We start from the raw sequence: 19381 nt of genomic DNA on the forward strand, positions 1-19381 counted from the left end.
CAGCAGAGGGTATTCAGCTTGATCCGAAGAAGATTGAGGTAGTCAAGAACTGGCCTAGACCAACATCAGCTAGAGAGATTCGGAGTTTCTTGGGATTGGCAGGCTACTACCGTCGGTTTATGAAAGGGTTCTCATCTATCGCAGCCCCGATGACCAGGTTGACCCAGAAGGGTGCCCAGTTCAGATGGTCAGACGAGTGTGAGGTGAGCTTTTATAAGCTCAAGAAAACTCTGATTACAGCACCGGTGTTGGTTTTGCCCACAGGTTCAGGTCCTTATACAGTTTATTGTGATGCATCTCGTATTGGGCTTTGTGTAGTGTTGATGCAGGATGGCAAGGTCATTGCCTATGCTTCGCGGCAGTTGAAGATTCATGAGAAGAACTATCTGATTCATGACTTGGAGTTGGCAGCCATTGTTCACGCATTGAAGATTTTGAGGCATTACCTGTATGGCGTGGCATGTGAGGTGTTCACGGATCATAAGAGTCTTCAGTATTTGTTCAAGCAAAAGGAGTTGAATTTGAAATAGAGGAGGTGGTTGGAGTTGTTGAAAGATTATGATATCACTATCTTGTATCATCCGGGAAAGGCCAATGTGGTGGCCGATGCGTTGAGTAAGAAGTCAGCCAGTATGGGCAGTCTTGCTTATATTCCGGTCGGTGAGAGACCGCTTGCTTTGGCCGTTCAGGCTTTGGCCAATCAGTTTGTGAGGTTGGATATTTCTGAGCCTAGTCGTGTATTCGCCTGCACGGTCACTCATTCTTCTTTATTGGAGCATATCCGTGATCGGTAGTATGATGATCCCCATTTGTGTGTCCTTAGAGACACAGTGCAGCGCGTAGGTGACAAGCAGGTTACCTTAGATGATGATGGGGTTTTGAGATTGCAGGGTCGAGTTTGTGGCCTAATATGGATGGGCTCCCGGTATTCTATTGATCCGGGTGCCGCAAAGATGTATCAGGATTTGCGGCAGCATTATTGGTGGCGGAGAATGAAGAAGGATATCGTTGCATATGTAGCTCGGTGTTTGAATTGTCAGCAGGTTAAGTATGAGCATCATAAGCCTGGTGGTTTATATCATAGGATTGAGCTTCCCGAGTGTAAGTAGGAGCGGATCACTATGGATTTCGTTGTTGGACTCTCATAGACTTGGAGGAAGTTCGACGCAGTATGGGTCATTGTTGATAGGCTTCCCAAGTCAGCACATTTCACTCATGTGGCGGTCTCCTATTCATCTAAGAGGTTAGCTGTGATCTATATGCGGGAGATTGTTCGTCTTCATGGTGTGCCTGTATCTATCATTTCGGACTGGGGTACGCATTTTACCTTGCGTTTCTGGAGAGCAGTTCAGCGAGAATTGGGCACCCAGGTTGAGTTGAGTACAACATTTTATCCTCAGACGGACGGGCAGTCCGAGTGAACTATTCAGATTTTGTAAGATATGCTCCGAGCCTGTGTCATTGACTTTGGAGGTTCGTGGGATCAGTTTTTGCCTTTAGCAGAGTTTGCCTACAACAACAGTTACCAGTCGAGTATCCAGATGGCTCCTTATGAGGCTTTACATTGCAGGTGGTGTCGATCTCCAGTTGGATGGTTTGAGCCGGGAGAGGCTCGATTGTTAGGTACGGATCTGGTTCAGGAGGCTTTGGACAAGGTCAAGATTATTCAGGATAGGCTTCGTACAGCTCAGTCCAGGCAAAAGAGTTATGCAGACCGCAAGGTTTGAGATGTGGCTTTTATGGTTGGAGAGCGGGTATTGCTCCGAGTGTCGCCTATGAAGGGCGTGATGAGATTTGGGAAAAAGGGCAAGCTTAGCCCTAGGTTCATCAGTCCGTTTGAGATTCTTGATCGAGTGGGAGATGTGGCTTATAGACTTACATCGCCGCCGAGCTTATCAACCGTGCATCCAGTGTTTCATGTGTCTATGCTCCGGAAATATCACGGCGATCCATCCCACGTGTTAGATTTCAGCACTATCCAGTTGGACAAGGACTTGTCTTATGAAGAGGAGCCTGTAGCTATTCTAGACCGGCAGGTTCGTCAGTTGAGGTCGAAGAGTTTTCCTTCTGTTCGTGTTCAGTGGAGAGATCAGCCTCCTGAGGCATCGACCTGGGAATCCGAGTCTGATATACGGAGCCGTTATCCCCATCTTTTCTCCGACTCAGGTACTTCCTTCTTCTGTCCGTTCGAGGACGAACTGTTGTTTTAGAGGTGGAGAATGTGATGTGTTTTAAAACAAAATTCCGTATTCTGAGGCCTTGAAAACCTCATTTAGAGTCACCTCGATTTACGTGCGCAGTCCGAGCGCGTAGCCGGAAAGCTTAAATATGATAATCTGTGAAAAATAATAAGTTTTGATTATAAAATGAGCTAATTTGACTTCGGTCAACGTTTTGGGTAAACGGACTCGGACCCATAATTTGACGGTCCCGGAGGGTCGTAGGAAAATATGGGACTTGGGCGTATGCCCGGAATCGAATTCCGACGTCCCAAGCCCGAGGAATGAATTTTCAAAGGAAATTATTTTCTGAAATTGTTTAAAGAAATTAGAAATGAAATTTGATTAGAACATGATGGTATCGAGCCCGTATTTTGGTTCCGGAGCCCGGTACAAGTCTTATATATGATTTAAGAGGTTTCTGTGGAATTTGGTGAAAAATGGATGTCATTTGACGTGATTCAGACTTAAATTGCAAAATTGATGTTTAAAGAAGTTTTGAGAACATTTCATTGATCTCGAGGTTTAATTTGATGTTCATGATGTTATTTTGATGATTTGATTACACGAATAAGTCCGTAGGATGTTTTTGAGGTTTTGTGTATACTTGGTTTGGAGTTCCGAGGGCTCGGGTGAGTTTTGGGTAGGTTCCGGGATGTCTTAGGCTTAAAAACATAGGTGTTGCAGGTTCAGAGAGGTGGAAGGCCTCTGAACCGACCAGTGCAGTCCGCACAAAAAGGAATGCTGCCGCGGAGGGGCTTGTGCAGCCGCACTGGATTTTGTACGGACCGCAGTGAGGGCCTGTGCGGCCGCACTAGTTTTGGTGCGGTCCGCGGTGAAGAGCAATTCACTGGTCCGACTTTGGAAGCCTATATCTTTTGATATACAAACAAGTTTGAGATGATTTAAAAATAAACGTTGTAGCCCTTCGTGTCTAGTTTCCATAAAGGTAAAGAAATCATAATTTGGACATCAGTAGATAAAGTTATGGCCAAAATACTAAGACCTGTCAATGCAGAACACAGGAAGCCTGTGCGGCCGCGGTTGATTTTGGGCGGTCCGCACAGGGCATCTGAGGGCAGTATATTTAGACGGGATTTTCAGTTATTTTTCATTTTTTAAGACCCCAAAAATATAAGAGGCAATTTTTCAAATAACATTTCTTCTCCAAATCAATTGTAAGTCGTTTTTAACTAGTTTTCTTCAATCATTAACATCTTTTAACATGATTTCAACTTCAAATCAATGATTTTCATGGGGGAAATTGGGTGTTTTGGGTAGAACCTATGCTTTTCAAAAATTGGGGATTTGGACCTCGATTTGAGGTCCGATTTCAAAACAAATTACATATTTGAGCTCGTGGGGGAATGGGTAATCGGATTTTGGTTCGAACCTCGGGTTTTGACCATGTGGGCTCAAGGGCGATTTTGACTTTTTGGGTAAAACTTTGGAAAATCCATTTCCATGCATTCAAATTGATTCATTTAGCGTTTATTAATGTAATTAAGTAACTTGTGACTAGATACGAGCGAATTGGTGGTTGAATTAAGGGGTAAAACTATAATTGAATCGCGAATTGTGTTCGTGGCATCGAGGTAAGTGTTTGGTCTAACCTTAGCTTGAGGGATTAGGAGTTGTGTACTATTTTCTATTTGCTTCTTGTTGAGTACGACGTATAGGCATGGTGACGAGTATCTATACATTGGTGTTAAGCATGACCGTGGGTCTTATATTGTGATTTTCATGACTTCGTTGTATTATTCATGCCTTGGTGAAGATTTCTATTTGTTGTGTAAAGTTGTGGAAGAGAATTGTGACCTATGAACATTGAGGAACGTTGGCTACAGTTGTATAACGAATTGTGAAAGTATAAGTGATAATTGAAACTCTAAAATATTGGTTCGAGTTGTGAAGTGAATTGTGAAGTAAAAGTGAGAAAGAGAAGAGATCATTATGTTGCCCCCTTGCCGAGCTATTGTTGAGTTGTGGTTCCCTTGCATTGTATTCTTAATTGATATTACGGATGTTTAGGTTGATGATTCTTGTGTTAGGTGGTAACAAGCTTAGTTATAGCTGAGGTAGTTAGGTGTCGTAACAAGTTTGGTTATAGCTGAGGTAGTTAGGTGTCGTAACAAGTTTGGTTATAGCTGAGGTAGTTAGGTGTCGTAACAAGTTTGGTTATAGCTGAAGTAGTTAGGTGTCGTAACAAGTTTGGTTATAGCTGAGGTAGTTAGGTGTCGTAACAAGTTTGGTTATAGATGAGGTAGTTAGATGTTTTAACAAGTTTGGTTATAGCTGAGGTAGTTAGATGTTGTAACGAGTTTGGTTATAGCTATTTCTCCCTTGCTGGGATATTGTTTGTTGATATTATTGTTCCCTTGCCGGGATTCCTTGTGATTATTATTGGCTTGTACATGAGAGCGGGTGGTACGCCTACCACAAGATATAATAAAATGGGAGCGGATGGTACGCCTACCACAAGACATAATAAAATGGGAGCGGGTGGTACGCCTACCACAAGATATAATGAAATGAGAGCGGGTGGTACGCCTACCACAAAACATAACGAAATGGGAGCGGGTGGTATGCCTACCACAAGATATAATGAAATGGGAGCGGGTGGTATGCCTACCACAAGAAATAATGAAATGGGAGTGGGTGGCACACTTGCCACAAGATATAATGAAATGGGAGCGGGTGGAACGCCTGCCACGAGATACAGGAAATGGGATCGGGTTGCACGCCTACAACAAGATATGAAAAGAAATTGAAATCCGCCTTTGTTTTCCTTATTCTTGTTAGTGGTTGGATTTTGATTCCTTATAGTTCTCTTGATATTCTGTTTTTACCTGTTATTCCCCGAAGCATGTTCCCCCCTCCCATCTTTACTTATTTATTTCCGTATTCCTTTTCCACTATATATATTCGAAATACACAGGTTTATCTGGAGTCTGGTCCTAGCCTCGTCACTACCTCGTCGGGGTTAGGTCAGGCACTTACCAGCACATGGGGTCGGTTGTGCTGATACTATACTCTGCACTTTTTGTGCAGACCTCAGTGTTGTAGACTTTGGACCGTAGTGAGATTGCTGATTTTTGTTCATCAGGCGACCCGAGGTAGCCCTGCACGCGTCCGTAGGCCTTGGCGTCTCCTTCCATCTACTTTCCTATTTCTTACATGTATTTCCAGAGACAATGTTGTATTTAATTCTTTCAAACCTTTATTTCTAGTATTCTTAGACCGTCTATGAAACTGTGACACCAGTTCTGGGTAGTCGAGACTTAAACAGTTGTATTAGACATTCATGTTCAGATGGCTTATTGTTTTCGTCTGCTTATATTATATTCCGTTGTTTAAATGTTATTTCTTTGTAATTGTTAAGAGAATAAAATTGGTAAAAAGATAGATGGTTCAATAATTGGCTTGCCTAGCTCACATTAGTAGGCGCCATCACGACCCCCGAGGTGGGAAATCCGGGTCGTGACACGCTTGGCGATGACTGGGGGTCGCATGGGTGTGAATTCGAACAAGGTCGAATTGTGACCTATGATAAGTTCGAGCGAGGTCAAACGTTGATTTGTTAATTCGAACGAGGTTGAATTTTACTTTTACTTGGCGATGGCCTGGGCCCACATGGGTGTTAATTCCAACGAGGTCGAATTGTGACCCATGATAAGTTCGAGCGAGGTCGAACATTGATTTGTTAATTCAAACAAGGTCGAATTTTACTTTTGCTTGGCGATGGCCGGGGGCCGCATGGGTGTAAATTCGATTGAGGTCGAATTGTGACCCACGATAAGTTCGAGCGAGGTCGAACGTTAATTTGTTAATTCGAACGAGGTCAAATTTTACTTTCGCTTGGCGATGTGCGGGCTCGGTAGAGTGGTAAGAATGTTGCATACTACCTTGCTTCTATTGGATAATATTACTTGTTGATGCACAATTAATCTATGCGTCGGGGTGAGTCCCAGTTTATCTAGTCCCTTCATTATTCGGCATGGAGAGACCGTTGATGGGACGGGCGATGAATTTATTTCCTGGGCTTCTGGGCACCTTGGGACTTGATTAATTCAAACGAAGTTCAGACGTGATTCATAATACTTAGTCGACGGAATTGTAATAGGATTTCCATGGAGAGCATACGTGTAAACTCTTCGTGTTCATGTTCTACCTGTGTTGGAGAGACTGTATGTTCTATGGGCTCATAGCCCAGTCCCAAGTTGTAGAGATTATTTCTTAATAATGCCAGCTTGTTCTGTTATTTGCAGTATGGTATAGTGTGGGGGTTTTTCTCGACCGTTGCCTGCGTGATGATATGGTGCGGAACGTTTTCCTGGTGTGTCGTTTTGGTAGCATTTGTTCCTTGTTCGCGCACCTGGGAGAAGGCTCATGTTTCTATCCCAATCCAAAAAAGAAAAATAACAAGTTAAACCCAAACGAAATCGTTTGTTACCTTGGCCTGATTGGTTGGCGAGGGGGGAGGGGCGTTGTAGAATGACTCATTTCGTCCCGTACTCGAATGACGGCTTCAGGTTTGATAGCCTCGTGTTTAACTTCGCCGTTAGTCGCGTCTAGGCTTCTTATGGGCTGACAACTTAATTTGCCTGTTGGAATCTCGAGCTCGAGTCCCGGTCCGATCCCGTCCTAGGTGCACAAAAAGAAGGGAAACAGAAGTTATACTCCGTACATAAGTTATACTCTGTACATACGGGTACAAAAATAAGGCAGGACAAGCTTCTTATTTCAAAGAATCACACAATAGGCTATAATCCCTTCCTAAGAGAGAGGGGGTGATGTGCACGAAGTATAGATCGGTATCTAAAGTTAGTATAGCAAATATGATTGCGGACGTGCTCAGCGCGTAGTGGCCATAATGCCGCTTTGACAACTCATACTCGCTACGTACCAAATCTATCGCTACAACAAGATGTGGATTTTGTATAGATATCAGACATAATTTCGATTTTATGCAAAGATCTGACCTTGGTTGGTTCGGTTATTTCAAAATCTTGCCTACAACTTTCTTAAGTTGGTGTTTATAATAAGAGGGTGAGGCTACAACAACTGGGCAGTGAAACTCTGGTTGATTTTAGATCTAGAGGAAACTAAAATTTTGGCTAGAAAATCCCCACAGACGGTGCCAATTGTTTTACCAAAAAAGTGTTAAACCCTTTCGTAAACGAATTAATAAGAAAATAGAAGATAAATCCTAGTCAAGGATAATTAGCTCTAGATCAAAGAATATTAATTAGGAAAAATAGGATATGATTAAACTCATGAACCCTTTAAGATTATAAAAGATATCAAATGTAGATGACAGGCTTGCATTCTTGATGTTGCTATTCCGTAATGTAAAATAAGGAAGAAAAATAAGGTGCACCATTAACAACTGCGGGATCTATCTTTATTGATTCCATATTGATGATTACAAAGATCTGCAACCAAGTTCTAAACCTTCTCTTGTTTTTCCTCAGAAACATTCTCCCGTTCTTCTGTTGTTAAGAGAGGAAGAAAAGTGCTCCTTTACCTTCTCTTACCTAGTATATGTATAATAGGTATTATCCTTTACCGAACAATCCTAAGCCAGGATACCCTAATCTGCCAACTGCACTTTAGGTCGACTTCCCTAAGTGTGACTTCCCTAAGTGCCATGGCGTGTACTTCGCCATACAGGCTTTCTGATGGTTCGACCTCAACCGTGGCCGAGATGCTCGTCGTCATGGTGCCTTATGAATACAACCATAGCTTAATTGATCCCTCGCCGTTCCTTTTTATGCTGATTCTCGTGTGATCAGATTTCGACCCATACAAGCCCTCCACAAACTAATCGTTTTGGCATTGGTTGGTCTATCTCATTTTTCAGGACGGCAAAGGTATGGTGGTGACAACATCACCGACGATCTTCTTTAGCCAGTTGAGACGATGAAATTAATTGAAACTTTTAGGGGTGGAAGTAATAGGTGCTTAAGGAGGTTTGTTAATTTTTATTTTGACGAGTGTCGTCGTAATGCTATTCTTTCGAGGGAAACCTTGTCGGATTGGTTTTGATATTTTTTGAGAAGATCTGATGGCTTGTTTGGACTAATTTCTAGACTGGGATTTGGTTAAGATATGTACTAAGATATGAATTGATCAGATTTGAATTTTTACTATTGGAAAGAGTGGCTGGGCGAGGGAAGGTTTTGGCGCAGCTATGGTGAAGTAGAAAGGAAAAAGAAGAAATATTAAAAATTTGGTAAATTGGTTTTAAAAAAGATGGGACCCAAAAATTACAAATGTCAAATAATAAATGGTCTTAGTATCTGATGTGGTATTCATGTCAGGCAATTGAGATACACGCTCTAAGGGATGAGTTTATTATAAGTAATCGGTTGAGTTGAGGTGCTAAAATGAGAAAAATCGAAAGTTCATATAATGGCTTTGAAATCCAGTGCAAGTTTAGGTGGCCCAGAGGCCATTTTGGCTAATATACTTGGGGATATTCAAGGAAAAAAATAATTGCGGATATTTTGTTTTAATAACGCAGAAGATCAGTCATTTTACTTTTATTTAAATTGTAAGTGAGCATAAAAATTATTTTCATATATATAATCATCTATAAATAAAAATAGTATTTTAGTAGTATGAAAGAAATTACGACAATTTCCTATTATAACATATTAAAATAATTGATAGTATAAAAATCATATACATTATCAATATATAAATATAATCAGAGGAAATATCCATTAAGCCCGGTAAACGTGTTAAGCTTCCGTGGCTCAAGATGCCACAATTGATCCCTATTAATGTGGAAACATGTCTCATCTATTCCCAAACAATTAACAAATGATGCTTGTGGGTAAACGAATCAAATAATCACTTTTTGTATGCATTGGAATATCCTTTCTTTGTTCTATAGAAATACAACAACAACCCAGTATAATCTCACTTAGTAGGGTCTGGGGAGGGTAGTGTGTACGTAGACCTTACCCCTACCCTGGAGTAGAGAAGCTGTTTCCAAATAGACCCTCGGCATCCTTCCCTCCAAGAACTTCCAAATAATCCAAGTCTTATATAAATAGAATTTACATAATGAGAACAATTATATACTGAAACTAAGGAAAAAACGTTTTCACTCCATAATAAGTTACCCCAAGGATCGAAACTTTGTTACATGTATTCTGATCAACAAGTACCCAAAGGCTATAGCTTTGCCGAGCGTAAGTGACGGAGAATTGTTGCTCCGGAGATTCAATGGCACAAAAGAAATGTTGCATAGAATGGGGTCTTGTTTTTCTGTTTCTACATGAAGTTTAACTCAACCTCATTAATAACACTAACTTAGCTAATACACACTAATTATGTTTAACTTCAAAGTCAAGTAGTTACCAGTCAATATAAATTGATAAACGACAACCAAACTACTGTTATAGTAGTACTACTAATTATTCTGTAGTCATCTGACCGTCAGACTAATTTTGTGTGTTAGGTTACAGTCTTGTAGTCGGTGGATTGGAGATTGAATCAAAAATAGAAACGAGAATAATGTACAATTTATTTGGGAAATTTGAACATGTAGTTTTGTTTGCACATTTTCACTCATGGAACCTAGTTGACAAGTTATACCTTCACTCCTCCCATTGATGTCAAATGGACGGAGAATACTGTTGGATATTTGGACTACAAATTCTTGGGAAGGGAAGGGACGGTCTAGGATATAGAATATTATTCTCATTTCACTTAGCTGAAATACTAACGGATTTTACTTCTAGTTATTTGGCATGGTTGGAAGAAGAGTAAAAGTAATACTCCTATATTCATTCTCTACTACTAGGGGTGGCAAATAGGCGGGCTGAGCTGAATTTGGGCAGGTCAAAATGGGTTAGATCAATAAATGGATTATTGTTCAACCCAGCCTAAAGTGTACTTGGACTAAGATGGACTGGGTCAAGATGGACTAAACAGGTCATAGCTCAACCCGCCCAACTTGACCCATGTTTTAAAATCATGCTCATCTTACATAAAGAAGCCTTTTATCTTAAAATGTGTAAGTTGAAAAATATTTTTCGGGTGAGGGTGGGTAGGTGGTGCATAAAAACGAAAAAACAAAAACAGAAAATTGAAAATAAAAAAAAAGTAAAAAAAAAAAATTGAGAGGGTTTGCGCGGGGGAGGTGGGTAGGGGGTAGGGTGGGTGAGTGATGCAGAAAAACAAAAAAAACAGAAAATTAAAAATACAAAAAAAAAAGAAATAAAAAGCGGGGAGGGGGGGTAAGGGGTAAGGTGGGTGGTGGTGCAAAAAAATAGAAAATTAAAAATACAAAAATAAAAGTAAAATTTTTTTTTGAGGGGGTTAGCACGGGGAAGGAGGTAGGGGGTAGGGTGGATGGGTGGTGCAAGAAAAAAAACAGAAAAATAAAAATAAAGGAAATCTTTTTAAGGGGTTTTTGCAGGGTGAGGGTGGGGGTAGGGGTAGGGTGGGTGATGCAGAAAAAAAAATAGAAAATTAAAAATAAAAAAAATAAAAAAGTTAAGAAAAATTTGGGGGTTAGCGGGTTGAGGGATGGGTGATGCAAAAAAATAAAAAAATAGAAAATTAGAAATACAAAAAAAAAAAAAGTAAAATTGGGACAACTAAGTAAATTTTTAGATAAGTTGGATTGAGATCCCTATGTTTTGGGTGAGTTTCATGGGTTATATTTGGGTTGCTTAATGAGTCAAAATGAGCTATAAAAAATAATGGACTAACTTGGTCTCAGCCCAAATAGACCTATGAGCTAAAATATTTGTCGCTCAACCCATTAATCTTTGGGCGGGTTGGGCAGATTAGGCGAGTTTGAGCTCAAATTGCCACCCCTGCTACCTACGACTAGTTCTAGAAAGATTGAAAGTCGACTTGAAGAAGTATCCAACTCCTTAAAGTAAACTCCTTTACTATATATCTTACATCCTTTGTACTTCCCTAACTTAAAACAACCTTTATCCCTCCATATTTAATTCCACTCTTGGAACTTCTCTTTACGCTCAACAAAACGAAGTTTTACATAGAACAACATACAATGCTGAGAAGCACCAAGGGGATTCCAGCTTGCGATACCAAGCACCTAAAATCAATGACTGATTCCTCTCTGTACAACAACAATGTACGAGGTCCGGGGCAAATTTTTTTTGACTACCACAGATGACAGAACTGACCCTTGGAATTCCAGCTTCATGTCGCTCATCGTTTTTAAGAACTGAAATTCCAAGCTGAACTTAAGTTCCAAAACATCTTCTGAACTTAAGAAGCAAACACCATTTGCTATTAAAACAGAAGCCAAATTACAGAATAAGGAATATGCTTCTGCCTTATCTGTACATCTGAACAATTTGGGAGGCATAAAAGCAGGTTAAAGTGACTCCATCCTTGTATCATCTATCAGGAGAAACCATCTTTAAAATGGTGAGAGTGCCTCTTCTCCAATCATTCTATCTCCCTTACAATCATTGTTGGAACTAACTTAAAGCACATTGTGGTAATTTGTGAAGTGCTATCCTATAGAAAAACCTTGAGTTATCAACAAAAAGAACCTGAGTCAAGGGACAACTGTGTTTTAGAATCCCATGTACCCATAGAGAAACAACGCTACTATTCCTCTAGGGAAATATGCGAGATAATGGCTTCCGTAAGAGGGAGAGGTCATTCCGTCATGCAATAGTATTCATCTAACTTGTCCTTCCTTCTCGTGTGCTAGATGATGGAGGCAGGAGTTCCTTTTGGTCATGGTACTAGGAAATAGAATCCTAAAGAGTTTCTTGCTGAGCTACCTCAATTTACTCTTAACCCTCTCTTCAGTTGCTGAAGCACCAAATCTTCTCAGGTATTAACCAACTCAACTTGTTCCCTTTAGTCATATCTATCCTCACTATAGCTCTTACGGCTTGGAAAGCATATCACCAACAGCGAAGTTATAGCTTTTACCTCCTATTTCAATCTGACTGCAGCCAATTTCTTTTTGCAAGCCCAACTCCTTCATCTTTTGCCTCAATTGTCTAACAGAATCCCAGTCCCCATATCTAGCAAAAGTTGGACACCAAAACATATATTTCTGCTCTTTTTGGCTCTAATTCCAGCAACTTCTCAGCACATTTCTTCCCAAGATTTAATTGGACATGAACCATACATGAACTGAGCAACGAGCTCCAAATTGTCGACCTTCTTCAATGAGCCCGGCATGGTTACATGCCATTAAAATAGAGACATATGTCAAGCTCGTAGGCGTGAAGCCCGATTTTTGCATTTCCAGAAATAGCTTGATGACCTCCATTCCAAGTCCATGAACTGCATATCCTGTAATCATAGCTGTCCATGCTGCTATATCTTTGACCGGAATATGGTCAAAGACATACTTGGACATCCCTATGAATCCAGATTTAGCATACATGTCTATGATTGAGCAATGAACAAAAGTATCCTCTATAAGGTGAGTTTTTAGTGCAAAGCAGTGAACTTCTTTCCCCAGCTTGACAGCAGACAATGTTGAACAAGCCCCCAAGACACTTATAACAAAAATTTCTTCAGGTTGTCATGGTATTCAAGACCATTTCTAAGCGAGTAGTCATGCAGTTCTTTCACTATCAACTGCTCTGATTCTGTTAAGCACACATGCAAAACATTCAACAGAGTGACATCATTGCCTTCACATATTCACTGGCACTTTGCATCCTTCACACAAGATGAAATGTTCCTCTAACATCTCCTCCTCCTGAATAACCCTCGATAATGGAATTCCAAGAGACCACATTTTTGCTCTCATTTTTTCAAACAGAATTGGGGCATCAGCAAAGTACCCAACTTTGCAATACATATCCACTAAAGAATTAGTCAATGTTAACTCGTTCGCCAGTTCTAGCTTTTCAGTTAAACCATGAATAATCTTTCCCAACCCCACTTCCTCTTTTGCTGCACATAATGGCAGCATAATAACCATGGTAGTTGCGTCTGGAACAACTACCGATCCGGGCAGGAGCTACAATCAACGAAATTTTGATTGAAACTACTTTTTCATAGTACCACTCCCAACAACGGTAGTAGTAGAGCCATCAGCAAATTTTAGCTCACCCAATGATGTTGATGGGTTAAGTGAAAGGAGCACTTAATATGCAGTTCATGACCCAATGGAGCATCATATAGACAAGACGTCTCCTCTTTCCAGTCATTTAAATTTGAATTTGGTCGATCAGTGCTTGCAAATTAGGTGTAGTACAAGCCTAGCAAATGTCAAGAGATTGAAGTTGTATGTTAAATAGTTACAAGTTCAGCTCCACAAGGAGACGAGGAAAGAAAAACCTAATCAGTAAGAGAAGGAAAGAATCCTTGTTTGGATCTAAGTTATTATTTTTATTTCATGAGCCCCTAAATTGATAAAAATTCAGGCACCAAAAGTTACAGTATCGCTATCATTTTCTTTGTTTTGTTTCCTGGTCTCTCAGGCATAGAAAGATATTTTCCAAACTCCAATGATTGCGATGATATTTTATTTTGAAGGACTTTAAGAAAAAAAATTAAAATTTGTAATCTTAAACATGTTATAACATTTGTGTAGCTATAATTTTTTTAAAATTCATGGTATTATACATGAGATAATATTTATGTGATAAAATAAAAGTGTAAAGTTAATTGTTTCTAATTTAAAGTGTGTCATTCTATTTAAAACGAATTTAAAAGTAAAATATGTTGTATAAACTGAAAGAGAGTTGCACAAAAACTTTCTTCACTGGTTTACACTTGAAGTGCAATAACAAGTAAACCTGTACTCATCGGCCATCGCTAACTTTGTCTGGGAACACGGTAGCAAGATGAAATTCCTCTCAAGTAAGGAGATATTCATCTTTAACTACCCTTTTCGCTCCCTTGACTTGTAGGAGATCTCGGATTCACATTTCCTCCCAATCTCCTGGCCGTGCGTTGGAGGGCTGCTAGTTTCTGGCGTTGCCTATGGCTTTTCCTTTGACTGCATAGTAAAAGTAAATTTACATTGATGAAGATGATGATCACTCTAATGGGCTAAGAATCATTCCACATGATTGTACAGCTGGAACTTGGAAAGTAACAACATTCTAAGACTACATGCCACACCAGAGAGTTCATGAAGCTTCAAATAAGATTCTCTTTATTTTATAATTACTAAAAGAGAGTGGCTTCACCTGGTAAATAGAAGTCCTGCTGTAAGAACCATGCCTCCTACTGCCCAAGATATTCTCTCTTTAAATGTCATGTCCTCCACCCATTGTTTGAAATCTTCAATGAATCCAGAACTGTCCGTTTTTTCTTGCACCTTGGATTGTGAAGCCCTCCATGAATCAGCAATAAAATCCACACTAGATTTTCCACCATAGCAAGAAACTTCTTCTGGATCATCAGACAAAGACTTCACAGAAAAACCTGCAACGCGGCAGAGCTCTGTCCCATTAGAGATCCATTGGGATGCTCTACCACAAACAAAGTCGCTTACACCACAGGGTGCTAGAACCTGACATGTAATTTCTAATCAGATGTGAGATATGTCAATAACTGATTCAATACAAACATGATGAGAAAATAATTGAGGCTGTTGGCATTGAGCTCAACCAAAGGGGCCAAAAGCATCTTCATTGAGACACACAGACTATACGATCCAAAATACAAATCATAACATCCAATGCAAGCTTATTGTTTGCTGAATTTTGATACACCATTGCTGAATAACTCATCTGAAAAATCTGTTAACAAACTGAACTCAAACAAACCTGTGTCTTAGCATCCATGGAGAAGTACGCGTTGGAGCAAGCTTGGTATACTTTGTTACAGAAAGAGGTGCATAAAACAGGGGGTCCCGCCTGCACACCAACACGTGGATCACAGATTGAACATTCTAACATTTCCCATAAGTGCAAGCACTCTTGACTTGCCTCTCCAGTTGAAGCAAGCTTCCTAATGGATAGCAAAGCAGGATGCGTCTGCGTTACATCGCAGCAAGTTTTTCCGCGAAATATCCTGCAGAGGTTCAAATCTCTTGGGCCCTTTTTCACTTTTTTTGGAGGTTTTCCTTCATTTGAAAATCGAGGAAAGCGACCACCAGGTGAAATGCAAACTCCATTATCTTTACCTGTATTTAAATGATTTGGTGACTCATTAGTAGAAAAGTAGATGTTAGAGCACAATGCCTTGAGCACCCCATTATCAAAGAAATTATAATCTTTTCACGAATCTACAATCAATCAAAAATTTGACGATATCCTTATTCCCTACAACTATGCTTCAATCTCAAACTAGTTGGGGTCGGCTATACAACAACAACAACCACCCAGTTAATTTCCACAAGTGGGGTCTGGGGAGGGTAGGATGTACACAACCTTACTCCTACACCGGGGTCACTATACAAATCCTCATTATTCATCTCGCTCCATTTAGACCTGTCTCAATCCATATTTTATAACTTAGACTTTCTACATTTGCTATTGACATTTTATTGCTCTAAAAGAAAATAAAAAAGACTCCTCGCCAACATCTGCTTTAAAGTAAGTATTTTTTAAAAAACTTAATTCAAATTAATTGGCATTGCTATATGGATCTTTTTCTTCGATTGTGCATATTTCCAGCTAAGCCTGCATGGGTTACATAGGAGTCAGCTATGAAACTTAACAGAGCAGATTTTCAACAAGGTCCAAATATTCTTCTAGCTCATAGCCATAAAATGCTGCCTAGACTAACTATATCATCAATTCATAAATGTATAGAAGAGTTCAGAGAGGAATTAACAAATTATGCATGCTTTTCTCCTATGTTATAACTAATAGTCTCATAAGGAAGTTGCTACAACAACTGACCTTTATCGTCAAAGAATGTTCTCATATCTGGGTGAGGAAACGAGTAACTTCATATCAAGGTGAGGAAAGGAGTAACTTCAAGAGTCTTTGAGTCCTTTCTTTTGTGACCTCATAGAGAGTCTTAAAGTCCTTAATAAGCAGTTTTTTCCTATATATTTTTATATTTCTATTGAGGTCCAAATAAATTATTTCGAATTCAAACTCGAATGACTAATTTTAGAATGAAGAAGTATTATTAGTCTACCACGATCAGAAAAGGTGCATAAGCTTTACATCCCACAAGGCAAAAATTACAGTAACTTGGCTTTTCTTGAGTTGAGTCTAACAGCCTTTCTATCTTTACAATGTAGGAATAAAGTCTGTGTATACACTAATCTCCTCAGATCCCATTTATATTATTACACTGGGCAGGTTGTTGTTAAGGCAAAAATCTTTGTTTTAGTAGCTTTTTAATGTCTAAAAACACTTCTTTTTTCTTTTTTTCTTTTATGGAAGATTCCTTTATTTACATACCCGCAAAAGAACAAAAAATAGTAGTTGAATACTCTTCAAGGCTGGCTAGCTGGCTTTCTGGCTTTGCTCTAGACATTTTTTTCTTATATGATCATTTTAACGTTTTGTATTAGAAAAGGACAATAATCTGCTTCTTTAACTGTGAAGTTTCTCACGTGACTTCTAACTTTATAAGATATTTTAAAGTAAAAGAAAGTACACTATACATTGAATAATTGAGTCGAGGATGCTTTATGTTAATATTTCTTAAAATCTGTGGCTAACCCAGTGTTAGATTAAGTTTAGAAGTCTAAACTTTTTCCTCTAATCTCTGGTCTAAAATTCTGTGGATGATTTGTATTCCTAAGGCCTGACCATTGTTAAATTCAATAATACTCTCTCAGAGTAGTAATTGAATCATAATAGTGTGGTTTTCTTTTCCACGCGTATAATAAGTTCTTATAATCAATAGTTACCAATTCAAAAAAAATAAGTTCTTATAATCAAGTTACAAAATATATGTTGTGATATCTTTGCTCTTCAGGCTAGTCTGGTATTAAAAGTTTTTGTTGAAATCTCTTGGTAAACTGGAAATTAGAAGGTTAAGAAAAGGAATTGAGCAAGTAGTGTTATAAGCTATGTTGCTCGAACTCTCCGAAAATGTAGCAGGATACGTGTCGGATCCTCCAAAAGTAGTGCATTTTTTAAGGATCCGACACGGGTGCGGCTACATTTTGGAGAATCCGCACAACATAGGTTATAAGCATCATCCCAGTAAAAATAAAGAACCATTTTGGAGGCTAAAAATCAATTTTTGATGTTTCGATAGCTCAGTACAAAACAAATACCTAGATCTTCAGATGATAACAGCAATCTTTTGAGGAACGAGCATATTCATGCCCACGCTCACCCACACCCTTTTCCCAAACCAAATGTGGTTCTAGCAACTTACATAACCCACTAGTGCTTCTTTGAGGACAGCTGAATTGCAGCACTTATATTAAATAAGTTTGGTGATGCTGATATGTTAGCCCCAAATTCCTGCCCAAAAAACCTCCTTATTATCCATTATACAAGATGTGAGGGCATCTCTTAAAATGCACATATATTTTTGGTATCCTTTTCAACAAAAGGTCTTGAATATTTCCTTTGCAAAGCTAAGCACTGTCTTTATTGATGCTTATAACAAGCATCTTACCTAAAAACAGGACATGCGATTCAAATTTCACGTAAATTCTCACTTAAAAGCAATCCAGTTAGCTGAAAATATAACTTCTAACTCGTAGAATGCATTTGCAACCCCTCTCCTCTACCCAACATTTCTGGACATTGTCACAACTACCATTACCCATCTGACCCCAGCATGATGGGAAATTCCCCCTTTATGTGATGCCTTGATCAGGTTTCTACAAGACTTCTTTAACGCCATTAATGAATTATCACATGATCTAGGACCACGATAACAACCACAAAACACTTCCAAACACTAGGCATTTCTTTCTAATTCGCTAATAATAATATGAATGGCATCTAAAGCTTGAATCTTGTGAGTTTGGTGGTTTTGTAGATCACTATAGCGGTATGTCACTTGAGAAAAGAATTTACTATGTTAGCATTCTGATTTGTTTGCTAATGTTCAGACATGTACTTTTTATTTGACTATCATATTCACATGCTAAACCAAATCAAGCTCACACAGTTAAACTATAGATTGAATTTGAGCAAGATACACTATGGGAGGCTCATCCAAGCTTGAGCCCCATATTCCAAGTTCATTCTAGCCCCCGGGCACTTATTAGAGGTGTAATATGAACAGCTAAACACCTGCATCCCTAGTAAACACAAATATACTAGAACGATGAACAACGGAAAAGGAAAAAGGAGTTTCTTTTGGAAAGGAAAAGAGAAGCATTTAATATTTTATTCTATCGAAAAGAAAAGAGAAACATTTATCGAAAAGAAAAGAGTAAAACAGTGATTCAGGGGCGGAAAAGGAGAATCAGTGATAAGAGCGTCAAGATCAGGGGCAGAGTTACCCTTTCCCTGGGGGAGTCAACTGACACACCTTAGCTGAAAAAATAAACTATGTAGATAGGTCAAATTTTGTTTGTGTATATATTATATATTGAATCCCCTTGGCTTCTTTGTGTGTATACTTCTTTATATTTTGGATTCTCTTTGTGAAAATCCTGACTTTGCTACTCGTGAAGATCTTCTTTTCGAGAAACATTCGCACTCTACACTCTACTCAGTTAATACACTTTTACTGACTGATCCACCGCTGTAAACCGGAAGTAAATATATCCAAAATTTTATTAGATTATCTAATGAATCACAACCCAATATAGTTCAATCGGCGAATTAGCTACCTAATTGCTAAAAGAATAAGATTCGCTTGCCACAATCATTCATTTATCTCAGGTTTTCTTAGAGAGTAGAGAACATTAATTCAACAAAATAATCTGAACAAGATTAAATAAAAGGTGAATTTAGGATTTTACATAAAATCATCAATAAGGGGTTTGTTTACAATTTGCACCTAGGGCTAGACTTAATGGTTGTGCACGAGCTAGAAAGAACAGAGGGATGGTACCTGAGACGTACGGTAGTTGAAGGTAAACGGAGGTTGTGAGCAGCAGCATCAACGAGAAACGCCATTTCAATTCCATCCTTCATTCCACTTTTCTCACTTCTCCAATCTTTCCTGTTAAACAGAAGTAAGTCAGTAATTAAGCCAGCGTTTGGCCAAACCGTAAAAAATTGTTTATTTTGAAAAGGAATTTTGTTCAAAAGTATTTTTTGAAAAGTACTTTTATAAAATTGTAGTTTGTGCTTGTCTAA

At 39.1% G+C, this 19381-nt stretch overlaps 2 protein-coding genes across 3 annotated transcripts; both read right to left on the reverse strand.

Annotated features, from left to right (window-relative positions):
- Positions 1 to 11193: 11193 nt before the first annotated feature.
- On the reverse strand, positions 11194 to 13170 carry LOC138888703 (pentatricopeptide repeat-containing protein At1g18485-like). The gene is made up of 5 exons (XM_070170615.1): positions 12884 to 13170; positions 12353 to 12739; positions 12119 to 12256; positions 11377 to 11560; positions 11194 to 11262 (listed from the first exon to the last, which is right to left on the reverse strand). Exons 1-5 carry the CDS (start codon positions 13168 to 13170, stop codon positions 11194 to 11196), a joined length of 1065 nt encoding a protein of 354 aa, XP_070026716.1.
- A 689-nt stretch (positions 13171 to 13859) lies between these two features.
- Positions 13860 to 19289, reverse strand: LOC104235359 (folate-binding protein 1). 2 transcript variants are annotated; one of them, XM_070171507.1, is made up of 5 exons: positions 19134 to 19289; positions 15131 to 15327; positions 14969 to 15058; positions 14387 to 14712; positions 13860 to 14193 (listed from the first exon to the last, which is right to left on the reverse strand). In XM_070171507.1, the coding sequence occupies exons 1-5, from the start codon at positions 19207 to 19209 to the stop codon at positions 14073 to 14075; spliced, it is 810 nt and encodes a 269-aa protein (XP_070027608.1). In that variant the 5' UTR covers positions 19210 to 19289; the 3' UTR covers positions 13860 to 14072. The 2 variants fall into 2 exon arrangements, with proteins under 2 accessions (XP_070027608.1, XP_009787400.1); XM_009789098.2 differs by having other exon boundaries at positions 14969 to 15327.
- Between the last annotated feature and the right edge of the window lie 92 nt (positions 19290 to 19381).

The sequence above is a fragment of the Nicotiana sylvestris genome, chromosome 3, assembly GCF_000393655.2.
Source record: "Nicotiana sylvestris chromosome 3, ASM39365v2, whole genome shotgun sequence".
NCBI lineage: Eukaryota > Viridiplantae > Streptophyta > Magnoliopsida > Solanales > Solanaceae > Nicotiana > Nicotiana sylvestris.

Excerpts from the sequence above, each read along its gene's own strand:
- LOC104235359 (XM_009789098.2), bottom strand. The coding sequence starts at position 19,209 with ATGGAATTGAAATGGCGTTTCTCGTTGATGCTGCTGCTCACAACCTCC. Across the intron at positions 15,328-19,133 it reads TCAACTACCGTACGTCTCAG|GTAAAGATAATGGAGTTTGC; the intron begins GTACCATCCCTC and ends ATTTAAATACAG. Across the intron at positions 14,194-14,386 it reads GCAGGACTTCTATTTACCAG|TCAAAGGAAAAGCCATAGGC; the intron begins GTGAAGCCACTC and ends TTTACTATGCAG.
- LOC138888703 (XM_070170615.1), bottom strand. The coding sequence starts at position 13,170 with ATGGTTATTATGCTGCCATTATGTGCAGCAAAAGAGGAAGTGGGGTTG. Across the intron at positions 12,740-12,883 it reads TGCAAAGTGCCAGTGAATAT|TGTCTTGGGGGCTTGTTCAA; the intron begins GTGAAGGCAATG and ends TTTTGTTATAAG. Across the intron at positions 11,561-12,118 it reads GGTGATATGCTTTCCAAGCC|ATGTACAGATAAGGCAGAAG; the intron begins GTAAGAGCTATA and ends CAAATTGTTCAG.